The following is a 22283-nucleotide window of genomic DNA, read 5'->3' as shown; positions in this document are numbered from 1 at the left end:
CTCTGGAGCTTTCCTATACATCAGTTGTAATTTATTCGTACTGTTTCCCCAATGGCATGAATATGAAATTGCATAGCGCTGTGTGAGTTAGTATCCAGTTATTTAATGGGAAACATGATATTTGCATACTTACACTAAAGAATCTCTTATGTACCAGTCAAACACAATTTGAATTCTTTATAAATTATCCTGGGTATAAAACTAAATGGTGTCATTAGACTGAGTTCAACTGTATGGTTCAAAGTAGCCAATCATGTTATGACTGTGAATCAAATGGAAGTTTGTTTTCCACCAGAATTATACTTTTTGTATTGGATGATCAAAATCTGTTTGCTCTATTTCGTCATGAATCCATTAAGACCATGATGCAGTGAAGAAGTTGTGCTTCTCCCTCATACCCCCCAGTTTCTGTTTAGGCAAGACAAGTGCATTTTAGCCACACACACAGGCTGCAGTAGTAATTGGTATGTGGTTGTGACAGTCTATCTAAATTTGTGGCAGTTGTAGCCTTAAATAGGTGTGCATTAGCAGTGTGTGATCTGCACATTGTCAAGCATGGATTAATTATTTAGAAGCATGCGTGCTGTAGTGAGTGGGGGAAGGGGTATGAGCCAAGAGCTGCACAATCCATCTCCCTGTCTCTCAAAATTGACACTTGTGCATTTTATTTCATTACTTTTGATTTGCAAGCCTGAATTGAGCTGCAGGCTCCAAAATCATTCTGCAGTAGATGAATGTAATGCTTTTATTCATAAAAGTTTGTTTGCTGAGGCCCACAGTTTTGCACACCTGTGCAAACACTCATTGCTAACCAGGCAACAATTAATGAAGAGTGTGTAAAAATGATTAATTTAGACCTTGTTCGGAGCCATTTATTGTGAGGCTGACCAATGGCTCAAAAATTGATATTTATTGTTCATTGTAATAGCAAATTATTCTGACTACATGTTATCTTTGTTCCTGCGCAAGACCGCTTCATGGTATTTAGTTTGGAATTATATTATGTCCAACACTTTCTGCCCTGATGGCTTCATGTTGTGATAAGGTGGGCATTGGACAGGAGCTAAGTTGTGAAAACCACATCTGACACTTAGTACCAGCGTTTCTGTGGTCTGACCAAAACATTTTTTTTCATTCACTACCAGGTTTCGCTGGCTAGGTAAGCCTTCTTCCATAGTTGCTCTTGACGAGGTGGTGGTGAGCTGCTGCCTTGACCAACTGCAGTCCATGTGCTGTGTAAGGGCACCCATGTTACTGTTAGTGTTTGACCTGGTGAAGCTGAAGAAGTAGCTGTGTATTTCCAATTTGGAATTATGTGTGGCTTGCAAGGAACTTGTAGATAATGCTGTTGCCATGTATCTGCTGATCTTGTCCTTCTAGACGGAAGGTTTGGAAGGTGTTGTCTTACGAATCTTGGGACTTCCTGCAATGTATCTTGTGAATGATGCACAACCTGTTACTGTATGTCAGAGAAGAGAATAAATGTTAAAGGTAGTGGATATGGTACCAATCAAGCAGGCTGCTTGAGTATTTGGACCGTGTTTGCAATGAGGTCAGGAGCTGAATGATCATGGCAGAGTCCATGTTGAACACTTCCAAGGCAAGTTTTTTTAAAAATTCATTCATGTGACGTAGGTATTGCTGTCTGGCCAACATTTATTGTCTGTCCCTAGTTGCCCTTGAGAAGGTGGTGGTTAGCTAGCACCTTGAGGCACTGCAGTCCATGTATTGTAGGTTTTTCCCATCATGCCATTAAGGATAGAATTCCAGGATTTTGACCCAGGCACAGTGAAGGGATGTTGATACATTTCCAAGCCAGGATGGTGAGTAGCTTGGAGGGGAACTTGCAGCTTGTGATATTACTCTTGCCCTTCTAGATGGAAGTGGTCATGGGTTTGGAAGATTGAGATCTTTGGATTTTTTTTTGCAGTTAATCTTATAGATAGGTCACACTACTGTTGAGTGTTGGTGGTGGCGGATTGGTGCTTGTGGATGTCGTAAAGGTACAACTATGTAAACAGATTATGGAAAGACTTAGAGCAAGAGGGTGGTGGTGATAGGAGAATTGAATTTTCCCAACATTGACTGGGATTTACTTAGTGTTGGAGGTCTAGATAGAGTAGAATTTGTAATGAGAATCCAGGAGGGTTTCCTCGAGCGGTATGTAATTACACCAATTTGGGAAGGGCCATACTGAACCTGCTGTTGGGGAATGAGCCTAGCCAGGTGGTTGAAGTTTCAGTAGGGGATTGCTTTGGGCATAGTGATCACAATTCCATAAATTTTAGAATACTCATGGACAAAGATGCGAGTGGTCTTAAAGAAAAAGTGCTAAATTGGGGGGAAAGCTATGTTCCTGTGAAAATGAGGGATAGAAATGGCAAGGTTAGGGAACGATGAATGACAGGTGAAATTGAGACTAGCTAAGTGGAAAAATGAAGTGTGCATGTGGACAAAGGCAAGTTATGCATGGAGTCAGAAAATGGATGAGATTCTGAGAGTTATCTGCATCGGTATTCACCAAGGAGAGGGACATGACTGATGTTGAGGTTAGGGATAGATATTGATTAGGTTAAGTTGGCATAAGAAGGGAGGAAGTGTTGGGTATTCTAAAAGGCATTAAGGTGGACAAGTCCCCAGGTCCAGATGGGATCTATCCCAGGTTACTGAGGGAAGCGAGAAAGAAAACAGCTGGCCCTTAACAGAGCCTTTGCAGTATCCTTGAACACTCAGGTCTCTGAGGACTGCTAATTACAAATGTCGTCCCCTTGTTTAAGAAGGGTAGCAGGGATAATCTAGATGGTAATAGACTGGTGGGCCTGACATCAGTGATTGGGAAGCCGTTGCAGAAGATACTGAGGAATAGAATCTATTCCCATTTGGAAGAAAATGGGTTTATTAGTGATAACCAAAATGATTTTGTGCGGAGAAGGTCATGTTGTACCAACTTAATTGAATTCTTTTGAAGTGCCAAAGTTGGTTGGTTGAGGAAAGGGCTGTAGATATCATTTACATGGACTTCAGTAAGGCATTTGACGCCATGCGACTTCACCTTCTCCGTGGAAGGCTGCTAAAGAAGGTGAAGTTGCATGGGATCTAGAGTGTTCTAGCTAGATGGATGGAGAATTGGCTGGGCAACAGGAGATAGAGTAGTCGTGTAAGGGAGTTTCTCAAAATGGAGACCTGTGACCAGAGGTGTTCCACAGGGTTTTGCGCTAGGACCATTGTTGTTTGTGATATGCATAAATGATTTTGGAGGAAGCTAGAAGTTGTCCAATTCGCATGTTTGCAATGACACTAAGATTGGTGGAATAGCAGATAGTGAAGGTGACTGTCAGAATACTGCCTAATATAAATAGATTGGAAAATTGGGTAGAAAAATGGCAGATGGAGTTCAATCTGAGCAAATGCGAGGTGATGCAGTTCGGAAGATTCAATTCAAGAGCAAACTAAACAGTAAATGGAAAAGCCCTGGGGAAAATTGATGTACAGTGATCTGGGTGTTTGGGTCCATTATTCACTGAAGGTGGCAACACAGGTCAATAGAGTGGTCAGGAAGGCATACACCATGCTTTCCTTCATCGGATGGAGTATTGAATATAAGAGTTGAAAGGTCATGTTACAGTTGTATCAGACTTTGATTTGGCCACATTTGAAATACCATGTACAATTCTAGTCACCACATATCCAAAAGAAATGTGACTGCTTTGGAGAGGGTGCAGAGGAGGTTCACCAGGATGTTGCCTGGTATGGAGGGTGCTAGCTATGAAAAGAGGATGAGTAGATTAGGATTATTTTCATTGGAAAGATGGAGGTTGGGTGGGGGAGGACCTGATTTAAGGTCTACAAAATCATGAGCAGTATAGACAGGGTGGATAGCAAGAAGTTTTTTCCCCCAGAGTAGGGGATTCCATTATTAGGGGTCACTGGTTCAAAGTGAGGGGGGAAAGTTTAAGTGAAATATGTGTGGAAAGTTCTTGACGCAGAGGGTGGTGGGTGCCTGGAATACATTGCCAGCAGAGGTGTTAGATGCAAGCACGATCGTATTGTTAACGCAGTTGTTAGGCAGATACATGAATGGGCAGGGAGCAAGAGTATAGACATCCTTAGAAAATAGGTGACAGGTTTAGATGGAAGATCTGGATCAGTGCAAGCTTGGAGGGCTGAAGGGCCTGTTCCTGTGCTGTAACTTTGTTCTTTGTGTCCATCAAGTAAACTGTTTTGCGCTGGGTAGTGTCAAGTGCCTGTTTGTTGGACTGTTTGCCTGTAAATAACACTTCAAGCTGTTTAACTGCTTTCAACAGAGTGTGGTCTACATAGAGTATTGCTCAAGAACTAATGGTTTTTGATGATGAGATGGATCCATATTCTGCAATCCTGTTTTTAAAAGGATCCATTGACATTGGGAGATGAGACAAATTCACTTTATTTTCGAACCCTGTGGAATTTCTCAGTTGCTGTGGTGTTGCTTGTCACAGCTGTCAAAATTTGATCAGAGTTTTCTAAGCAGATTGGGTGATTGGTCTGAAGTTTATTCCGATAGGAATTCTTAATTACAAAGCTAAGAAAAGCTTTATTATAGAACATCAACCAGGCACACACATGTCACATCCTTATCACTGAATTGCATAATTAATTATGTAAAAATAAGCTCGAAGTACATTGTTTAATTTCTGGTGAATACAGTGTGGTGAATATATATGCTGTGTGCCCCCTCTTAACTTTCAGAAGCTTTGCGCACTGAGATTTCTGTCACCCTTGTGTTTATTTAGCATATTTGCTCTGTAAAAATGATATTCTAATAGCTGGTTAAATTCCAGTTATGAGACACTTTATCATGAGTTAATTTCAATTGAGAAATGAAAAATGCCAAATACTAAAAGGCCTTTTTGCTATTTATGTAAATTGGCACTATGACTGGAGACTATTTGCTCTCAATATTTATTAATGCTGATGAAAATTTAAATTTCCAGTTTGTTTCAAAATTGAGATTTTGTTGGCATCATTTTAATGTCTGTCTGTTTTTGGTTTCTTAGGTGCTCTGTGGATGTGTATAGTCTTAAATCCCCATTGCAAGCCTGAACAGAAAGCAGGTTGGCTAAAGCAGCTCAAAAAATGGAACTGTGTTGATGTTTGTCCCTGGGAGGATGGAAACCATGGCAATGAGCTGCCCAATTTAACCAATGCTTTGCCTCAGGGTGCAAATGCTAACCAAGGTGAGGAATAATTTAAGGACTTACTCTCCAGTCAATTATAATGCATTAGTGCTCTTTCTGGTTGTTCTGCAACCTCGCGTTGTTTGGTGCTGATGGTAGGAATCGAGATGCAAATGGAATGGTCTGACTTCTCAAGGGCAGTTAGAAAGCTACATCAAATGCTGTCCTTGACAATGGTACTTGCATATTATGAAGCAATATATTTATAATGTTGTGTGTCAAGCTAGGACTCCTTCCCCTAGTATACAAAAGCCAATGCAAAGGCACATAACTGTTGGAGAATTTTGCTAATGTAAATAAAGGAAGCAATGTTTTCATGGGCTAATAAGTAGCTGGAGGACATGAGTGTAAAGTTATTACCAAAAGGGTGCAGGTGGAATTATTTATTATGTATTTACTTAGAGGAAATGGAATGCATCCTAGAAATGTGGGTGGAAACAAACACCAAATTATTGTTTAAATGCACAGTGGATACATATTTTTTTTAAAAATGAAGTTGATGGAGGCGTAAGGGGAAAAATGTTTGAGTAAGAAACTACAGATATCGATTTTTAAACTCAAAACTACGAACAAGTTTTCATATCTCTTCTGGAGGTTCAAGTTTAAACTTTGGTACAACTGAGATAAACAGACCATGTCTATCTCAAATTTAATTAGAGCTGAAGGAAAATAATTTTATTGAAGTAATTTTCCATTTTGGTAATGACTAAATCTGGAATGATTGTAATTTGTGATATCTGATTGTTGAGTTTAGAGTTTTTAGAATGTGTGGAAAATCCAGCACTTAGAAATTTGGTTTTGTTTTATGTGAAGTGACTTTCACATCATTATGTTTCATAGACCATGAAAAGATTTTTTGCAACTAGGCGCAGGAGATCTCTGATTCAGTGGAGCTCCTGGTAATGTGCAATCTGCTCGATTTGCAGAAGAGTGCAAATGCCATAGTACCAGCAGCTGCAGAAAAAAAAATTCAAGTTGTCATTTTCAGCATTTATTTTTCCTGAATGCTAGGAAAACCAGTGTGTAAGAGTATAAAACACAGCAACTAGAAGAGGCCATTCAGCTGCTGGAGTCATTCTGTTTGTGCTTAATCTAATCTCAACTTCAGAGTCATTTCCCAACTTGTTCTGCAGCCCTTGGTATATTTAGCTAGAGGACGATGTCTCCCTAGATCTTGAAATTCTCAAGGATCTCTGCATCCTTGCCTTTGGAAGACTCCAATTTCATATTTGTGGGGCTGAGAAAATGCTCTTGATTTCTCACCAGAATGGCCTACCTGAACCTGAATATTCTGTTCCTTCCTTGATTGTCCCAACGATGGCAATCGTTACTCTATTGTTGCTGTGTTGATTTCTCTTTAACCTTTTTGAACTTCTCTCGACTGGAATGGCTCTGTACAGCTGAAGAAGCTCTTTCCATTTTTTAATCCAGCCTCCTTAGAATTAGGCCTAGTGTTTCAGCAGTTTCTTTGATTACTCTTATTTTTTTTAAAACCTATGGACCAAATTCTGAGACTTGTATGCATAGGCACCCTTGCTCCTCCACAGCTCCTGTTCTTTGTTAAGCACGTATCTTCGATTTCTTTCAATCTACTTAGTGGATGACCTTTTCACTTTCTTGCATTGAGTATTATCTCCCACTTTAGCCCACTCACTTGATCTATGTATCTTTGTAACTTACTGTTTCCATCTTCACCAACCTCTTCTAACCTAGATAAAAAACTTGATTCTCGACAGAGCTGTCTCTTGCACATTACATTATAGTGCTGATTACAGGCTGCAGCAGCTAGTGGGCTACATATGCTTACTTGCATCTGTCAGGTTGCCCCAAGCCTACTTCGTGTCCATGAATTATGGCTTAATGTATAAAATTCTGGTGGAATTGCTTGGCATGCACATATTATTCTGTCTATGTTCATAATGCAGTTTGACATGTTGTTAAGAGAAAGGCATAGAGACCACAGTGATTTACACAGAAGTGAATTCTGTTAGCTGCTGTTTGTGTTTTTCTTTTAACAATGGAAACAATTGACATATCTTTCTCAAATCACTGACAGATACTGCAAATAGGCCTCATCGGACTGTGTTCACACGTGCCATTGAGGCATGTGATCTCCACTGGCAGGACAACCATTTACAGCACATTATCAGCAGTGACCTCTACACAAACTACTGTTACCATGGTGATGGTGAAAATTCACTATTTGACTCTCATGGTTGGCCCCTATGGCATGGTAAGTGGCTAAACCAGAAATACATTTGCATGCCTTGTGATTTTGTCCAGTTTTTGTGTTACTTGAGGCCTGACTGTGAATACAATGCCTGCTTTTAACTGCGGCTCCATTAATATGGAGCTTCTGCCAGGATCTGAATTGTTGTCAGATGGAGTCATTGCACTATTATTTTTTTCTCTTTTACAATTCCCTGCACTCCCTTGGAATTATAGAGCACGTCCCTACAGCTTGTGCTCGGGTAGATGCATTGCGGTCTCATGGATATCCCAGAGAAGCGTTGAGACTAGCCATAGCAATTGTCAATACACTGAGGCGACAGCAACAAAAACAGCTCGAAATTTTTCAGGCACAGAGGAAAGGTAAGCAGAGTAACATTGTAACTTCCGTATTTCAAATATCCACTTTGATCACAATTTCATGTTTTCAGTTCAGGTGTGACTGTAGCCTTGGTAAACTCGCCCCTCCTTGTCCTTCTCAATAGTGTTTGATCTGATTGACCACACCATCCTCATTTCAGTGCATGTTCATTCTCTATGAATGGTCTGATGCTGAAGCAGACTGATTGCAGCCTTGGTATCATATTTCACTTTCAGCCATGTACACTTCTGTCAGCGGGTCTGTGAATTCCAACTCTGTAACATCACCCAACTCAACCCCTGCATTACTTCCACTATCACTGAATTCCTTATTCATGCCTTCAGTACCACTCAACTTGCCTACTCTAGTACTTTGCCGGTCAGCCTGTGTAAACTTGACTTTATTCAAGAAACTGATATTGGCTCATGCCTAGTCCTCTTCTACTCTCACCAGTGCTTTCTGACCTGCAGTGACTCCTGGTCTGATAATACTTCAATTTTAAAATGTTTACCCTTGTTTTCAGATCCCACTATGGTCTCATGTCCTCACTCTTGCTGTCTCCGTCATCTCCGCAAACCTTACAGCTTGCTTAGATCTCTGTGTTCCTCTAATGTTAGCAACGTGGAATGTGAATTCTAATCTCTCCATCATTGGCAATTGTGCCAAAGAATTCCAGAGATTAAGACTATCACTAAACCTCTCCATCTTACTACCCCTGTCTCTTAGGTTTATGGTGATTTCCATAATATTCCCTCAAGTGGCTCAGTGTCAGATGGTGTTTTATGCTCCAACTGAATACTTGGAGTGCTTTTTCACATTAAAGGCACTTTTGAATGGCTTGTCATTTTGAGAAGGGGTTCAATTTTATTATTTATATTATTGAATTTAAGTGGATTTGAAGAAGGCTGTCTTTTCCACTGATCCCCTGCAGATGCTAAAGCAGACAAATTAGAGACAGTTCTTTTGTCATCTATTTTAGTAATATGAACTCTCAGTTCTGATTTATAGTACAATTCAAGTGCAGGAACCTAGAAAAGATGCATTGATGATCTATCAATGTTTGTAGTTAGAAAGTGGCTAGTTATTACAGTCTCGCAATGGATTGCTTCCACATAAACACTTGAGTCTTTTCACAAAGGAATCACGACAATAACCAACCTTGAAGGCTGGGTAGGTCATCCGCTGGACCCTATTGGCTGTCTCTTCAGCACGCTCATGGATGCTTGCAGAGTGGATGATGAAAGTTCTGGATTTTCTGAATTTACAGGTATGTGAGACCCAGACAGCATGGTTCAAAGTATTAATGAAAGAGCACTTTATTTTTGTCGTATGTTTTTGTCATGCAATACAAAGATAATAGTCAAACTATTGCCCATGACTAGTCTGATTTTCATGCAGTAGCAGGGTTTTAGTGTAGTGAAGTTGAAGAAGCACAATATGTAATTTCACTTGTAATTTTGAGTTGCAGTGTGAAGAACATGAACTGCAGGAGTATGCCATGTAGCTGATTGGGCCAGTTTTTGTATTCAATAAAATCATTGAACATTCACTTGTCAACTCCACTTTCTGAAACTCTTAAATCTCCATCTCTAAAGTTTTCAGTCTCAGTCATTTAAATGCGCAGATTGACTGAATATCTGTAATTCCTGGCGGTAGTGAATTCCAAAGGTTCACAACCATCTGAGCAGACACTCTATTAGTTAGATTGCAATTCCATTAAAGTTCTGTTTATCCATCTTTGCTGTTTTCTGTCCAATCACCTATACTGTATTCAGATTTGCTATCCTATGCATATGACCATTGGTTAAATGAAGGTCAAAAACCCATGCATCTGCTGTCTTGACAGCCATCCCTTCTCAGATCTAAGGTGCAGCCCATCAGGTCTAGACATTCATCAGATTTTTTTTGTTTTCTTTATTCTTCTTGGGATGTGGATATATCCAGTTATGGTAGCATTTATTGCCTATCCGTAATTGCCCTTCAACTGAGCTGACTAGACTATTTCAGAGGGAGGTAAATCTTAAAGTGAATGTTATTTTGTGCATATCTTTCAATGCCCAATTTTATTAATTGCATTTAAATCACACCAGCTGAAGGCAGTGATTCAGATCCATGCCGTCAGAGCCTGTACTTCCGGAGTACTCATTCAGTGTCATTACAACTTTTGGTTCCTCACTTTCATATTCCCCATAAAATCTAATCAGTGTTGTACAACACCGAACCAAACCCTTTGGCCCAACCAGTTCATGCTGACCATAATCAAAATCTAAACCAGTCCTGCCTGTCTGCACTTGGTCCATATACCTCCAAAAGTTTTGTTGTTCATGTACTTACCTAAATGTCTTTTATTCATTGTAACTGCACCTGCATCGACCTCTACCTCTCTAAGTTTATTCCACACGCACTGTTGTGTTTAAAAACAAATGCCCCATGTCTTTTTAAAATCTATCTTCTTTCAGCTTAAAACAAAAGTCCCCTAGTCTTGAAATCCCCCACTCTGGGGAAAGGCCACCTGTCATTCATCTTATCTGTACCCCTCCTTATTTTGTAAACCTCTGAGGTCACCTCTTAACCGCCTATGCTCCGGTAGCGGGGGGGTGGAGAGGAGAGGAGGGGCAAAAAGCAAGCTACTCTATCCGACCTCTCTCAACTTAACCCTCTATTCCTGTTCTGTGTTTATCTTCACAGTTTTAAACAAACGTATATGTTTAATTCTTCTGCTGTTTCCTTATTCCTCCGCATAATTCCTTCTGTCATCACCTATGAGCAAATAGACTGCTCCATCATTCAATAAGATCATGACTGATCTGATTACTTCATATTCCCTAACCCAATCATCTTTCACCCCATTGCTTTTATCAATAATCTATCGACTTCTGCCTCAAAAATATTCAAGGACTCTGCTAATGCAAGACTTGTCCTTTGTTTAAATTTAAGAAGTTGTTTGGCATTCCTGTCTTCATTGCTCAGCCCATTGAGGATGTCACATTGTGTAAAATGTTGGTGAGGCATCTTCTGGAGTATTGTGTGCAGCCCTGCTATAGGAACCATACCATTAAATGTGGAGAGAGTTCAGAAAAGATTTGAGGATGTTGCCAGGAATGAAAGTTTGAGTTTTAAGGGGAGGCTATATAGTCGGGACCTTTTTCCCCTTGGAGCATGGGAGGTGGAGCAGTGACTTTATAGAGGCTTATTATAAGGGGCATAGATAATGTGAATAGTCAAGGTCTTTCCCCAAGGTAGGGGAGTACAAAGCTGCAAGTCATATTTTTAACATGAGGAAAGATTTAAAAGGGACATGAGGAGCAACTTTTTCATGCAGCGGGTGGCTCATATGTGGAATGAACTGCCAGAGAAAGTAGTGGATGCAGGTACAATTACAACATTTTTTTAAAAATTGAACAGGTACATGAATAGGAAAGGTTTCAAGGGATATAGGACTAGTTTAGTTTGGGAAACTTGGCTGAGTTGGACTGGAAGCTGTTTCCTTGCTATATAACTCTGACTCTATGATTAAGAACTTAACCAGATGCTTGAATTTATTCCTATCTGAATCCTCTCCACCCTTGTCTTATTAACTTAAGGTTGAGAATGTGTTGCTGGAAAAGCATAGCAGGTCAACCAGCAACCAAGGAGCAGGAAACTCAACGTTTTGGGCCGGCGCCCTAACACTGATTTTCCTGCTCCTCTGATGCTGCCTGACCTGTGCTTTTCCAGCAACACACTCAACTGTGATCTCCAGCATCTGCATACCTCACTGTCTCCTTATTAACTTAAAGTCCGATTTCTGACTTAACTAAACTAGTTGTTTAATTTGCCAGGGCAGTGTTTCCTGCCCAATTTAGTTAGTGTCAGTTTCCAGTTTGCTCTGTACCAGTATTCGTGGTCCAGGAAACAAGTCTTGTCTTGTAGCTCTTGGCTATCGCCATGCATCTAATCCCCTGATCTGTTTTTCTCTCTAGCAATTTGTGCTTGGCCCAGGTAGTAATCCAGAGAATGTTACTTTCGAGCTGTAATAAATCTTCAAACTCCTGCAGCTCCTACATCGGACATAACAATGGATTCTTTTCCCCCTCCAAAATCTTTCTCCAGCAGTGAGGAGCTGCCCTTAACTCTGACACAGGGCAGGCAGCACAGCTTTTAGAACTCCTGTTCACAACTGGACATTTCCCTGCCACAATCCCATTTCTTTCTACTTCTCCCATTGAATCACCTCCTGTAACATTATGCCACAATCCACTTGTTCATCCTCCAGTTATGGAAACTTGAGCTGAAATATTGGTTGGAATAATCACTGTGGTACATCCATGAGGCTGAGGGACTACTTGGATAGTGCATTGGGAGCAGTGATCACACAGGAGAAATTATGAGGGATAAAGAAACAGCAGAGTCATTAACCAAAGCATTTGCTTTTTCTTTAAACTTTGAAGAGACAAACTTACAGATTCTCCACAAAATCTAAAAATTGAGGAATTTGAATTGGCGATTTCATTGAACAAGTACTCCAGAAGCACAGGCTTTGGCATGGATTCAAAGTCAAGATTAGCAGTGCTGGAAAGGCACAGCAGGTCAGGCAGCATCTGAGAAGCAAGAACATCAATGTTTCGGGAAAAGGCCCTTCATCAGGAAATTGTTTCCTACTGTGCTTTTCCTCCGCCACTTATCTTGACTCTGACTCTGATCTCCAGCATCTGCAGTCCTCACTTTCACCTGGCATGGATTCAAACCCCAACAAAGAGCTGGTGGAATTTAAAATGCTATGGATCAGTCCCTGGAACGTGGATTTAGAATGAACAGCTAGTTTATTTTAGAAATTTTTCTTTCTTGTCTAGTGTAGACACAATTGCCTCTTTCTGTGCCATACCTTTTCTACAATCCAACTTGCTCATGCCACCTCTTCCTGATGCACTGTGTTGTCTGCACTTTGATCTCTAGCTCGACCATTTTAAGGCTCTGAGCTGAAGTGTGACAGACACTTGTTGCAGTATGGCTCCTGCAATGCTATCTCTAGATATTTTCTAAGCAACCTTGTCAGAGATGTCACAACAACCTCTGTAGCAAGTGGGACCACCAGGGGTCAGTGTTTCCACCACAGTGATTCACAGTATTATATTAGATTGCTTACATACGTTAACAATCTGGGCAAAGGAACTGAACTCACTGTTGCTAAGTTTGCAGATAATTACAAGTGGAGGGGCAGGTAATGTTGAGCAAGTGGAAAGGCTGTAGAAGAATTTGGACAAGCTAGGAGAGTGGGCACAGAAGTGACAGCTGAAATGCAGTGTGGCAAAGTGTGAGGTTATGCACTTTGAAGGCATGGACTATTTTTGAAATTGGAAAGGCTTTGCAAATCTGAAGCACAAGTCCTACTTCAGGATTCTCTTAAGGTTGACATGCAGGTTTAGTTGGCTGTTGGGAAGGCAAATGCAGTGATTGCATTCATTTCTAGAGGGCTAGAATGCATATGCAGAAATGTACTGCTGAGGCCGTATAAAGCTCTGGTCAGACCATATTTGCAGCATGACGAGCAGTTTTGGGCAAATATCTAAGGAAGGATGTGCTGACATTGGAGGAGGTCTGGTGGAGGTTTACAAGAATGATTCTGGGGATGAAAAGCTTGTCATAGGAGCATTTGAAGACCCTGGGGCTGTTCTTTCAAACAAAAACCACAAAGTTGCTGGCAGCATCTGTGAAGAGAAATCAAAGTTAACATTTCAGGTTGGGTGACCCTTCTGTTCTTGATTGAGTTTAGAAGGATATAGGGGGATCTGACTGAAGCTTACAGAATACTGAGGGGCCAAGGTCGAGTGAATGTGGAGAAGATGCTTGCAGTAGTAGGAGAGTCTAAGGTCCAAAGGCATAGCCTCAGGGTGAAGGGATGACCCTTTTAAAACTGAGATGAGGAATTTCTTCAACCAGAGAGAGGGTGCTGAATCTGTGGAACTCATTGCCACAGAAAGCTGTGGAGGCCAAGTCATTGAGTGTATTTGAGATTGATTCTCGATTAGTAAGGGCGTGGATCAAGGGTTACCCATAGAAGATAGGAGGATGGGGTTGAGATACATATCAGCCATGATTTGAATGGCAGAGCAGACTAGATGGGCTGAATGGCCTATTTCTGTTTCTCTATCTTATAGTCAGTGGATGTTTCTCAGACTATAAGAAGATTTATAGTGTATTAGGACCCTTGCTTTTCCTGATCAATGTTAATAATCTGATCTTTGTTGTAAGTAGACAATTTCAAAGTTTGCAGCTGACACTTAACTGGGAAGAACTGTGAAGAATGGTGTGGAGCTCCCAAAGGACATTGACGGGTTAGTGTAGTTGGCAGATGAGGTTCACTGCTCGAAAGTGTGTTGTACTTTGGTTACAAGTACGTTGAAAGGATATAAAATAGAGGATACAATTCGGGATAGCATGCAATAGCAGAATGACCTGTCTAAGTGCACAGATTATTGAAGGTAGCAGGACTGGTCGAGAGAGCAGTTAATACAATGTTATCATCTTTATTAATGGGTTTATGGAGTACATAGCATAAAGTATGAGCAGGAGAAGATTATTCAGCCCTTTTTGAGCCAGCTTTGCCATTCGTTATGTTGGATGATTGTCCAAGCTCAGTACCCTGTTCCTGCTTTCTCCCTGTACCCTTAGATTGCTTTCGTCCCAAAAGCTATATCTAATTCCTTGAAAGCATTTGGATGTTTTGCCCTCGGCTGCTTTGCCACACAACCACTTTCTATGGCAGAGAATTCCACAGTCCCCACTCTCTAGTGAAGACATTTCTCCTCACCATGGTATTAAATGGCTCACCCTATTGTACATGTGGGTGATGTTGGACTTGTACAAGACACTTGTTGGACCTGAGCTGGCATATTTGTGTAAAGCTGTGGGTGCTACTTTGAAGGAATGATGAGAATGTGTCGGAGAGAGCACAAGTGATTTACAAAGATAATTCTAAGAATAAAAAAAAACTCAGTTGAGGGTGGATTAAAGAAATTGGTACTGTTCTCCTTGGAGCGAAGGTTGACCAGGGATTTGAGAGTTTTTCAAACTTGCGTGGACTGGAGAGACTATACAGGGAGAAGCTGTTCCTGCTTATAAAAACAAAAAATGAGAGGGCATAAGTTTTTAAAGTGATGTGCAACAAACCAAGAGTGATGTGAGGGGGGAAAAAAACAACTTCGCACAGCAAGTAGTTAGGGCATGGAATTCACTGTTTGAAAGTGTGGTCAAGGCAGGTTCATTTGGAGAATTCGAGGGCTTTGGGTGATTTATTTGTACAGAAATAATGTACAGCTATGTGGGGCAAAGGGAGGAGATTGGCACTAGGTAACAGTTTTTTAAAAAATGAGCTAAATGCCTGTGTAAGTCTCAAACATAGTTTGCATGTGTAGTCCTTGAAGTTACTTAAAACAAGTCTGGGACTGGCAAGAGCTAACTTCATTCAGAGCTCCTGGGGGGGGCGTGGCATGTGGGATGGCAGAGAATTGGTCTGATCTATCGAATACTGTGAAGCACATTTTGTTACAGTTTGACAAGTGGGTCATAAGTTCCTTGGACAGAAGTGTGTGCTTATTTTTTTTTATTCACCCGGTGAGATCCCTCTAGTGGTCTGATCCAAAAATGACTAAGCCTGATTTGACAGTGGTTTTCAGATCTGAATGACTGCCCAGCCTGTGCTTGAATATCCCATGGAGAGAGATGCTTTGACAATTCCGTTCTCCGATTATACAATGCTTTCTCATTGTCAGTTTTATTCAATCACGCTATGAACTGGGATTGTTAATAAATGATCTAAAGTTATTTCGTTCCTTGTTTCATGGTAGTAGCTGATGAAGTTTGTTCGTGACTAAACAAGCAGACTGTCACTCCATATTTTTCAGGCAAAAGTGTTAATCAATATTTGAATAAAATGTAAATGCGCAACTTTGAATAATGCCAGAAAGCCAAATGTTTTGGTATATGGATTTTTAAGAAAAGCTTAATATTTGACAAACCTATTCTTCCCCCACCCTTTTTCCTTCTCTGTGCTGTTTTCCCATCAGCCACTAACTATTTCCTTTGCTTCAATGAGCTGCTTTCAGGTTTTGAAACAACTTATAGGTGATGTGCAGACTTGTTTGGCTGAATGAGCCTCAATTATCCTAAAACTTGTTTTTTGAGAAAGCACCATTTCATTTTACATGATGGTTATATTTTTAAAATGTGATCTGATTAGCATTTATTGCTGGTTTCCCTCAATTGTGCTTGGTATAAAACCATGGACTTTGAGGCCAACAATTCTGGTCATCTTGGCTGTGATCAATCAGCTTAACATAGGTAGGGGTTAGGTCCATACAGTAGTTTTGTTTACCATTTCGAAGCGTGGTGTGGTTGGATTTTTGAATGGAGGTTAGTTGATTCCATGAATCTAATGCAGTCACATGATTTATTTCTCTCAGAAACGATGGGGCAGTTGAAACTGCTGGAGTATCAGCATCTACCAGCCCACAAGTTCCTGGAAGATGGGGAATCTTATTTAACACTAGCTGTTGAAATAGCATTGATTGGATTGGGTCAGCAACGAATAATGCCCGATGGCTTGTATGCCCAGGAGAAAGTCTGTCGCAATGAAGAGCAACTGATTGCAAAGCTGCAAGAGATAGAATTAGATGACATTCTGGTGAAAATTTTCCGAAAACAAGCAGTCTTCCTGTTAGAAGGTAATTTAACGTTAGTCAGTTTCATCTTTATTATAATAGCGGAGGCTTTGTTGTATCTTTATTGACTGTTTTCCTAAGTTCCTTGACCCTATACAGCATAATCTTTTGGGGATTTTTTATTTAGTTTGGGCATGTGATGCAGGGTAATTAATGGAAGGAAAAGCAAATCTACCCTTTGTAGCATGATGGGATATTCTGATTGTTGAACGAACTTAGAGTACTAACTGATTACATTGTAGTGGGATGGATTACTATTCTTTTACTCATGAGAAAGATTGTGTAATTTTATTAATGGTTTTAAATTTGTAATTTGATTTGTTGCATTCTCAATTATTTTCAATTTACCACATCAAAAGTTCTTTCAGAAGGGAGTTTATTCAGAGGAATTTTTAGTGCAGAAGATAATAAACAATTTGCACAATACGTTCCCTTAAATTCCAGTCATTGTTTAACTGGAGCTTGAATCATTTAATTAATCTACTGTTCCTTACTTGATCAAAAATTCTCTAAGTGTTTCAAAACACACTTTTTCTTTTCTAAATGTAACCTGCTTATGTTCAAATATACATGTCATTCTGTGCCATCAGGCATGTGCATCTGCGACATATTTATGACTGTGCCAAGGAAGCATTTGGGGCCTGGTATGCTCAGGAAATGAGATAACTGAAGACTTGTAGCTTGGAGGAGCAAAGAGCTCATGGTCAGGAAACTAGTTAAAATGGTTCAGGCTCCAGTTCAACAGCAACTGGAATTTAGAGAAAATATTTTAGTGGTGGAACAAACATTTAACTTTTTAATGTACAGAACTATGTCCTGAGGAGGTGTTATGAAGTAGGCATAGGAACTGATCACCCTGCTGCTTCAGGCATGGCATGGTCTCTGAACTGGTGGGTGGGAGAATTGGAGTAGATAAATGTTGATGTTAACCTTAGAGGCATGCACTAGAGAAAATTAAATTTTATTAACGTAGCACCTTTCACTTCCTTTGGAAGTCTTGAGTGCTTTGCAATTTTATGTTATGATAATGTGAAAAACATGGCAACTATTTAGTTCACAGCAAGATTCCACAGATCGCAATTAAATAATGTTGTGGGATAAATATTTGGCTTGAACAATGGGAGAACACTTTTTTGTTCTTGTGTTAATTAGTGCCATGGGATCCTGAAATATTTCATCTGCAACACTGGTTTAACATCTCATCTGAAAGTTTGAGTGTTCTACTGTACAGTACTTGACTATCGACCTAGATTGAGCTCAAAGCTCTAGAATATTACCTGTAATAAATGGAAACAGCGTATGAATAAATTTTCCTCTGTGGAAGCTATTTAAATTAAATAAAATAGCAACAGTGCTCATTTTGTATGAAATGGATATTATACTTCAGGAAAGTGACACTTTTTGAATCATCCTCTTGCCCTCTCTAAGTATTTGTCAGTTGAAATTGGGATTTGGTTGGTTTGATAAAAGTGCAATTATTTGTACTTGCTATCATACCTGGTTGTTTACTAACAATTTTCCAGTCATAACCTTGGATAAACAAGCTGTCATGTTTGCTACTTTCTTGAGTTTCTCTCCAGTGTTTGTTTGAGAAATACTTTATAGTGGTGGGTCAAGCATTTAACTTTTTTTTTAATGTATAGAACTGTGTCCTAGAAATGGCAGAGGTAAGCACACATGAGGTTAATGCAAGTCATATAAACAAGTCAGAAGCAAATGCAAGTTGTTGAGATGAATATTTGCTTTCCTGTGCAGGTGGGCCTTATAGCGGCCTGGGTGAAATAATCTACCGAGAGAGTGTCCCAATGCACACCTTTGCCAAGTATCTCTTCACGTCTCTCCTACCTCATGATGCTGAGTTGGCATACAAGATTGCACTGAGAGCAATGCGGTGAGTATTGGCCATTGCTGCAGCATCACTTTTAACAGTGCTGACATATTGACTTAATTAATTGAATGATCCTTTAAACTGCTTATGTGTCCATGACACAGTCCAGCAAATGGCTGCAGTAAGGGAAAGAGAGAATGCTGTACTTGCATCTCTCAAATCCAGTCTGCCTGTCAGGACTGATGCCGCTATTATGGAATCTGACCATGTTTGAGTGGCAGTTTCAAGAAGTATTTAATCACGAACTGGCCTTAAACAAACCTTGTTTAATTATTCATAGACTGAAATCTCATTTTCAGTAAGCCTCTGAATAATAAATATGCTTTTACAGCTTTGATCTAGACCTTTAGAATAGTGATGATCACAACAATTGCCTTTGTTTGGACCCCCTTACTCCACTCCCAACTGCTTTCCCTATCATTCTGCTTGAAAGACAATTGATTACTGTTTATATTCACTGTGCTCCTCAGTAGTGGTGAAAAATTGTTAATCACCTGCACTGTGACCTGCTTAACAGGATATAAAGGAAGGTTTTTCCCACTACTACTACTTATTTGAGGGTCTGCACCTTAAAAGTTCAAGATGTGGTGCTGATTCAGTCATCTGATTAATTTGGTTAATTTCGAACAGAAACTACAGTGGCCCTGAATTTGGGGGGATAAAAGTAGTGATGTGTACAAGTGTTGTAATTTTCTTAGTCAGGCAATCATTTCTTTTTGCGATTGCAGGCCTAGAAATTAAGTACTTTTTGAAGAAGAAAAAAGAACTTTTTTTTTAGTCATATGCATTTTGTTTTCTGATTTAAATACAGATTCAAATTCTTGTTGCATGAAACAATTAACAATTTATGGATACCTAATTGGACTTTTGCTCTGTTAATTTTGGGGTTTTCTGGATAATATCCATCAAATTGCGTCACTGTCACTTGATTTTAGGTAGCTTTGAGTATGGAATGGCATATTTTATTCATTTTAAGAGTGAAGGTATCTCTGGCATTTATTGCTCATCCCTAATTGCCAAGAGTGGGAGTTAGGAGACTGGAGTTACTGTATGTCTGGAGTTACATGTAGGCCAGACCAGGTAAGGATGGCAGATTTCTTTCCGTAATGGATATTTACAAACCATATGGATTCTTATAACAATCAACAGTGATCACTATTGGATCTTTCTGTTGAATTCAAATTTCAGCATCTGTCCTGCTGCAATTTGAAACCATGTACCCTGGGTGTTCGTCTGAGGTTCTAGGTTACTAGTCCAGTGATATCACCACTACATCACCTATGATTTGGAAGGTTACAATTTTCCCTTTGCTGCATCAGGAAAAATGTTGGCAGTCTCTGTGCGGGATGTAAGCTTTTCATCGAAGAATTTGACCCAAAGCTGTTTGATTCATCGTTGTTGTGTTAGCAAAGCAGCTGAGAGATTTGGGTTGGAGGTGGTGGTTCTGGTGAATGGACAAAAGGATTTTCGGGTCTAATCAAATCTAAAATTGCTGTGATGACAGAGATAGAGGTTAAAGCGAAGCAGACGAAGTGTGCCAGTGACTGACGTCAGGTGGATAATTCAATGGAGAGTCAGGCCAAATGTAGAAATTTAGGAGGGGAACTAAAATATCAAATTTCTAAAAAATAAAGTGGCACTTGATCTAAAAAGGAATCTAGATGTTACCTTTGACACATCAACAGTAGAAGGGTAATAAAAGGCTGAGGGGGTGAGTTGGGAATTAAGAGGAGGGTTAATGCATGGAGGCAGGTGGAATGTTTGAAATGTTTTTCTTAGTGTTTCATGGAACTTGGATATTGCTGGCTAGGTCAATGTCTATTGCCACATTCCGAATTGCTTTTGAGCTAGTAATGAGTAGCTGCCTTGAACCACTGCACCCTGCTGTGGTCTTAGGAAGACAGTCCAAGGATTTGACCTAATGACATTGAAGGAACAATGATATATTTGAGTCAGGGTGGTGTATGGCTTGGAGGGAAACTCAGTTTGTGGTGTTCCCATGCTTTTGCTGTCTTTTGAGCTTCTATGGTAAAGGTCCCAGGTTTTGGAGGGGTTGATGAGGAAGTTGGTGAGTCCGTTGCTGCAGTGCATCTTGTATATGGCACACACTGCTTCACATATAAGGGGCAGTAATGTTTAAGGTGGTGAAGTGGGCAGTCTTCTCTTGGATGGTGTCAAACTTTTTGAGTGTTGTTGGAGCTGCACCCAGCTGGCAACTCCTATCTTATCCCTTGTTGATGGTGGACAGGCTTCATGGAGTTACTCACTGCAGTATTCTTGGTCAGTTTTAGGTTGATGCTGGGTTATGATCCTGGGTTATTGATGGTGGGGATTCAGTGATGCAAATATCATTGAAAGTGAAATATCAGTAGTTAGATTCTCTCTTGTTGGACATGGTCACAGAAGTCCAGTGGCTCAGTGGTTCGCACTGCTGCCTCAGTGCCAGGGACCCAGGTTCAATTCCAACCTCCAGTGACTGACTGTGCAAACTCCGCACAACATTCTCCCAGTGTCTGTGTGGGTTTCCTCTGGGCGCTCTGGTTTCCTCCTGCAGTCCAAAGATGTGCAGGTTAGGTGAATTGGTCATGCTAAATTGCCCAAAGTGTTCAAGGATGTGTAAGCTAGGTGCATTAGTCAGGGGAATTGTAGAGTGATTGGGGTAGGGGAATAGGTCCGGGTGGGATGCTGTTCGGAGGGTCAGTGTGGACTTGTTGGGCCTACTGTCATGCCTGGGGCTGGATAAGCTCAGCAGGTCAGGCAGCATCTGAGGAGCAGGAAAATTGCAGGAAACGTCACTTTTCCTGCTCCTCTGTTGCCTGACCTGTGCTTTTCCAGCACCACACTCTTGACTCTAATCTCCAGCATCTGCAGTACTCACTCTTGCCTCATTGGGCCTAATGGCCTATTTCTACATTGTAGGGATTTTGTGATTCCATGAAGTGCCATACAAGGACACGAATGTTACTTGCCATTTATCAACTTTTTGGCCTGAATGTTGTCCAAGTGCTGCTGCGTTTAGGACACAGACCGCTTGAGTATCTTTTAGCTGCAATAGGTGCCGCACATCCATGAAATCCCCACTTCTGACCTGTATGATACAGGGAAGGTCATTGAACCAGCTGAAGATGGTTGGGTCATAGATACTCCCCTGAGGAACTTGTGCAGAGATTTCCTGGGACTGAGATGACTGGTCCCTCTCCTCTTCCCCAACTGCTGGGTATGACTCCAGTTAGTTGAAAGGTTTTCCCTGATTCCCATTGTCTCCAGTTTGGCTGGTGCTCCATGATGCCACACTGTCAAATACTGTTTTGGTGTCAAGGACACTTATCCTCACTTCCTCTCAAGTTCAGCTCTTTTGTCCATGTTTGTATCACTGTTCTAATGAGTTATGGAGCTGAATGGCCCAAACAGAACCCAAACTGAGTATCAGTTAGCAAGTAATTGTTGTGTACGTACTGCTTGATTATGTGTTTAATATTTTGCGCTTGCCTTGATCAAGGAAGATGCCATCCAAATCATACAGGAGAAGGAGGTTCTCCTGCTTGAAGAGTTGAGAATTGTAAAATGGGCTATAGGATAGGTTGTCTGTATTTGAAAATGTCATTCCACTGTTCAGTAAAGGATGTTAAGATAAGATAAATCCAGCAATTACGGACCAAACTGTTAACCTTGGCGGTGGAGATGCTCTGAGAAACTGTTTCAGAACAAAAGTAATAGTCACATCGGCATATGCAGGAAAACCAGGATGAATTTGAGGGAAACTGCCTTTAATTAACTAAAGTATTTTGATGAGCTGGAAAGAGTTAGTGAGGATAATGCTGTTGATGTGGTGTACATGGACTTCTAGAAGGCATTTGATAAAGATGTAATTCATGGTATAAAAGGAACAG

At 40.5% G+C, this 22283-nt stretch overlaps 1 protein-coding gene across 1 annotated transcript in view; it reads left to right on the top strand.

Annotated features, from left to right (window-relative positions):
• LOC140477344 (zinc finger SWIM domain-containing protein 6) overlaps window positions 1-22283 on the top strand; it is a 189713-nt gene that overhangs the window by 141142 nt on the left and 26288 nt on the right. The window contains exons 5-10 of the mRNA XM_072571040.1: window positions 5037-5216; window positions 7273-7449; window positions 7662-7808; window positions 8945-9073; window positions 16248-16508; window positions 18261-18396. Coding sequence (XP_072427141.1) covers window positions 5037-5216; window positions 7273-7449; window positions 7662-7808; window positions 8945-9073; window positions 16248-16508; window positions 18261-18396 — 1030 coding nt within the window. The remainder of the gene's footprint in view (window positions 1-5036; window positions 5217-7272; window positions 7450-7661; window positions 7809-8944; window positions 9074-16247; window positions 16509-18260; window positions 18397-22283) is intronic.

Source organism: Chiloscyllium punctatum, chromosome 1, assembly GCF_047496795.1.
Source record: "Chiloscyllium punctatum isolate Juve2018m chromosome 1, sChiPun1.3, whole genome shotgun sequence".
Classification (NCBI taxonomy): Eukaryota; Metazoa; Chordata; class Chondrichthyes; order Orectolobiformes; family Hemiscylliidae; genus Chiloscyllium; species Chiloscyllium punctatum.
Note: the sequence above shows the minus strand (reverse complement) of the source record. Positions and strands in the feature narration are given on the sequence as shown.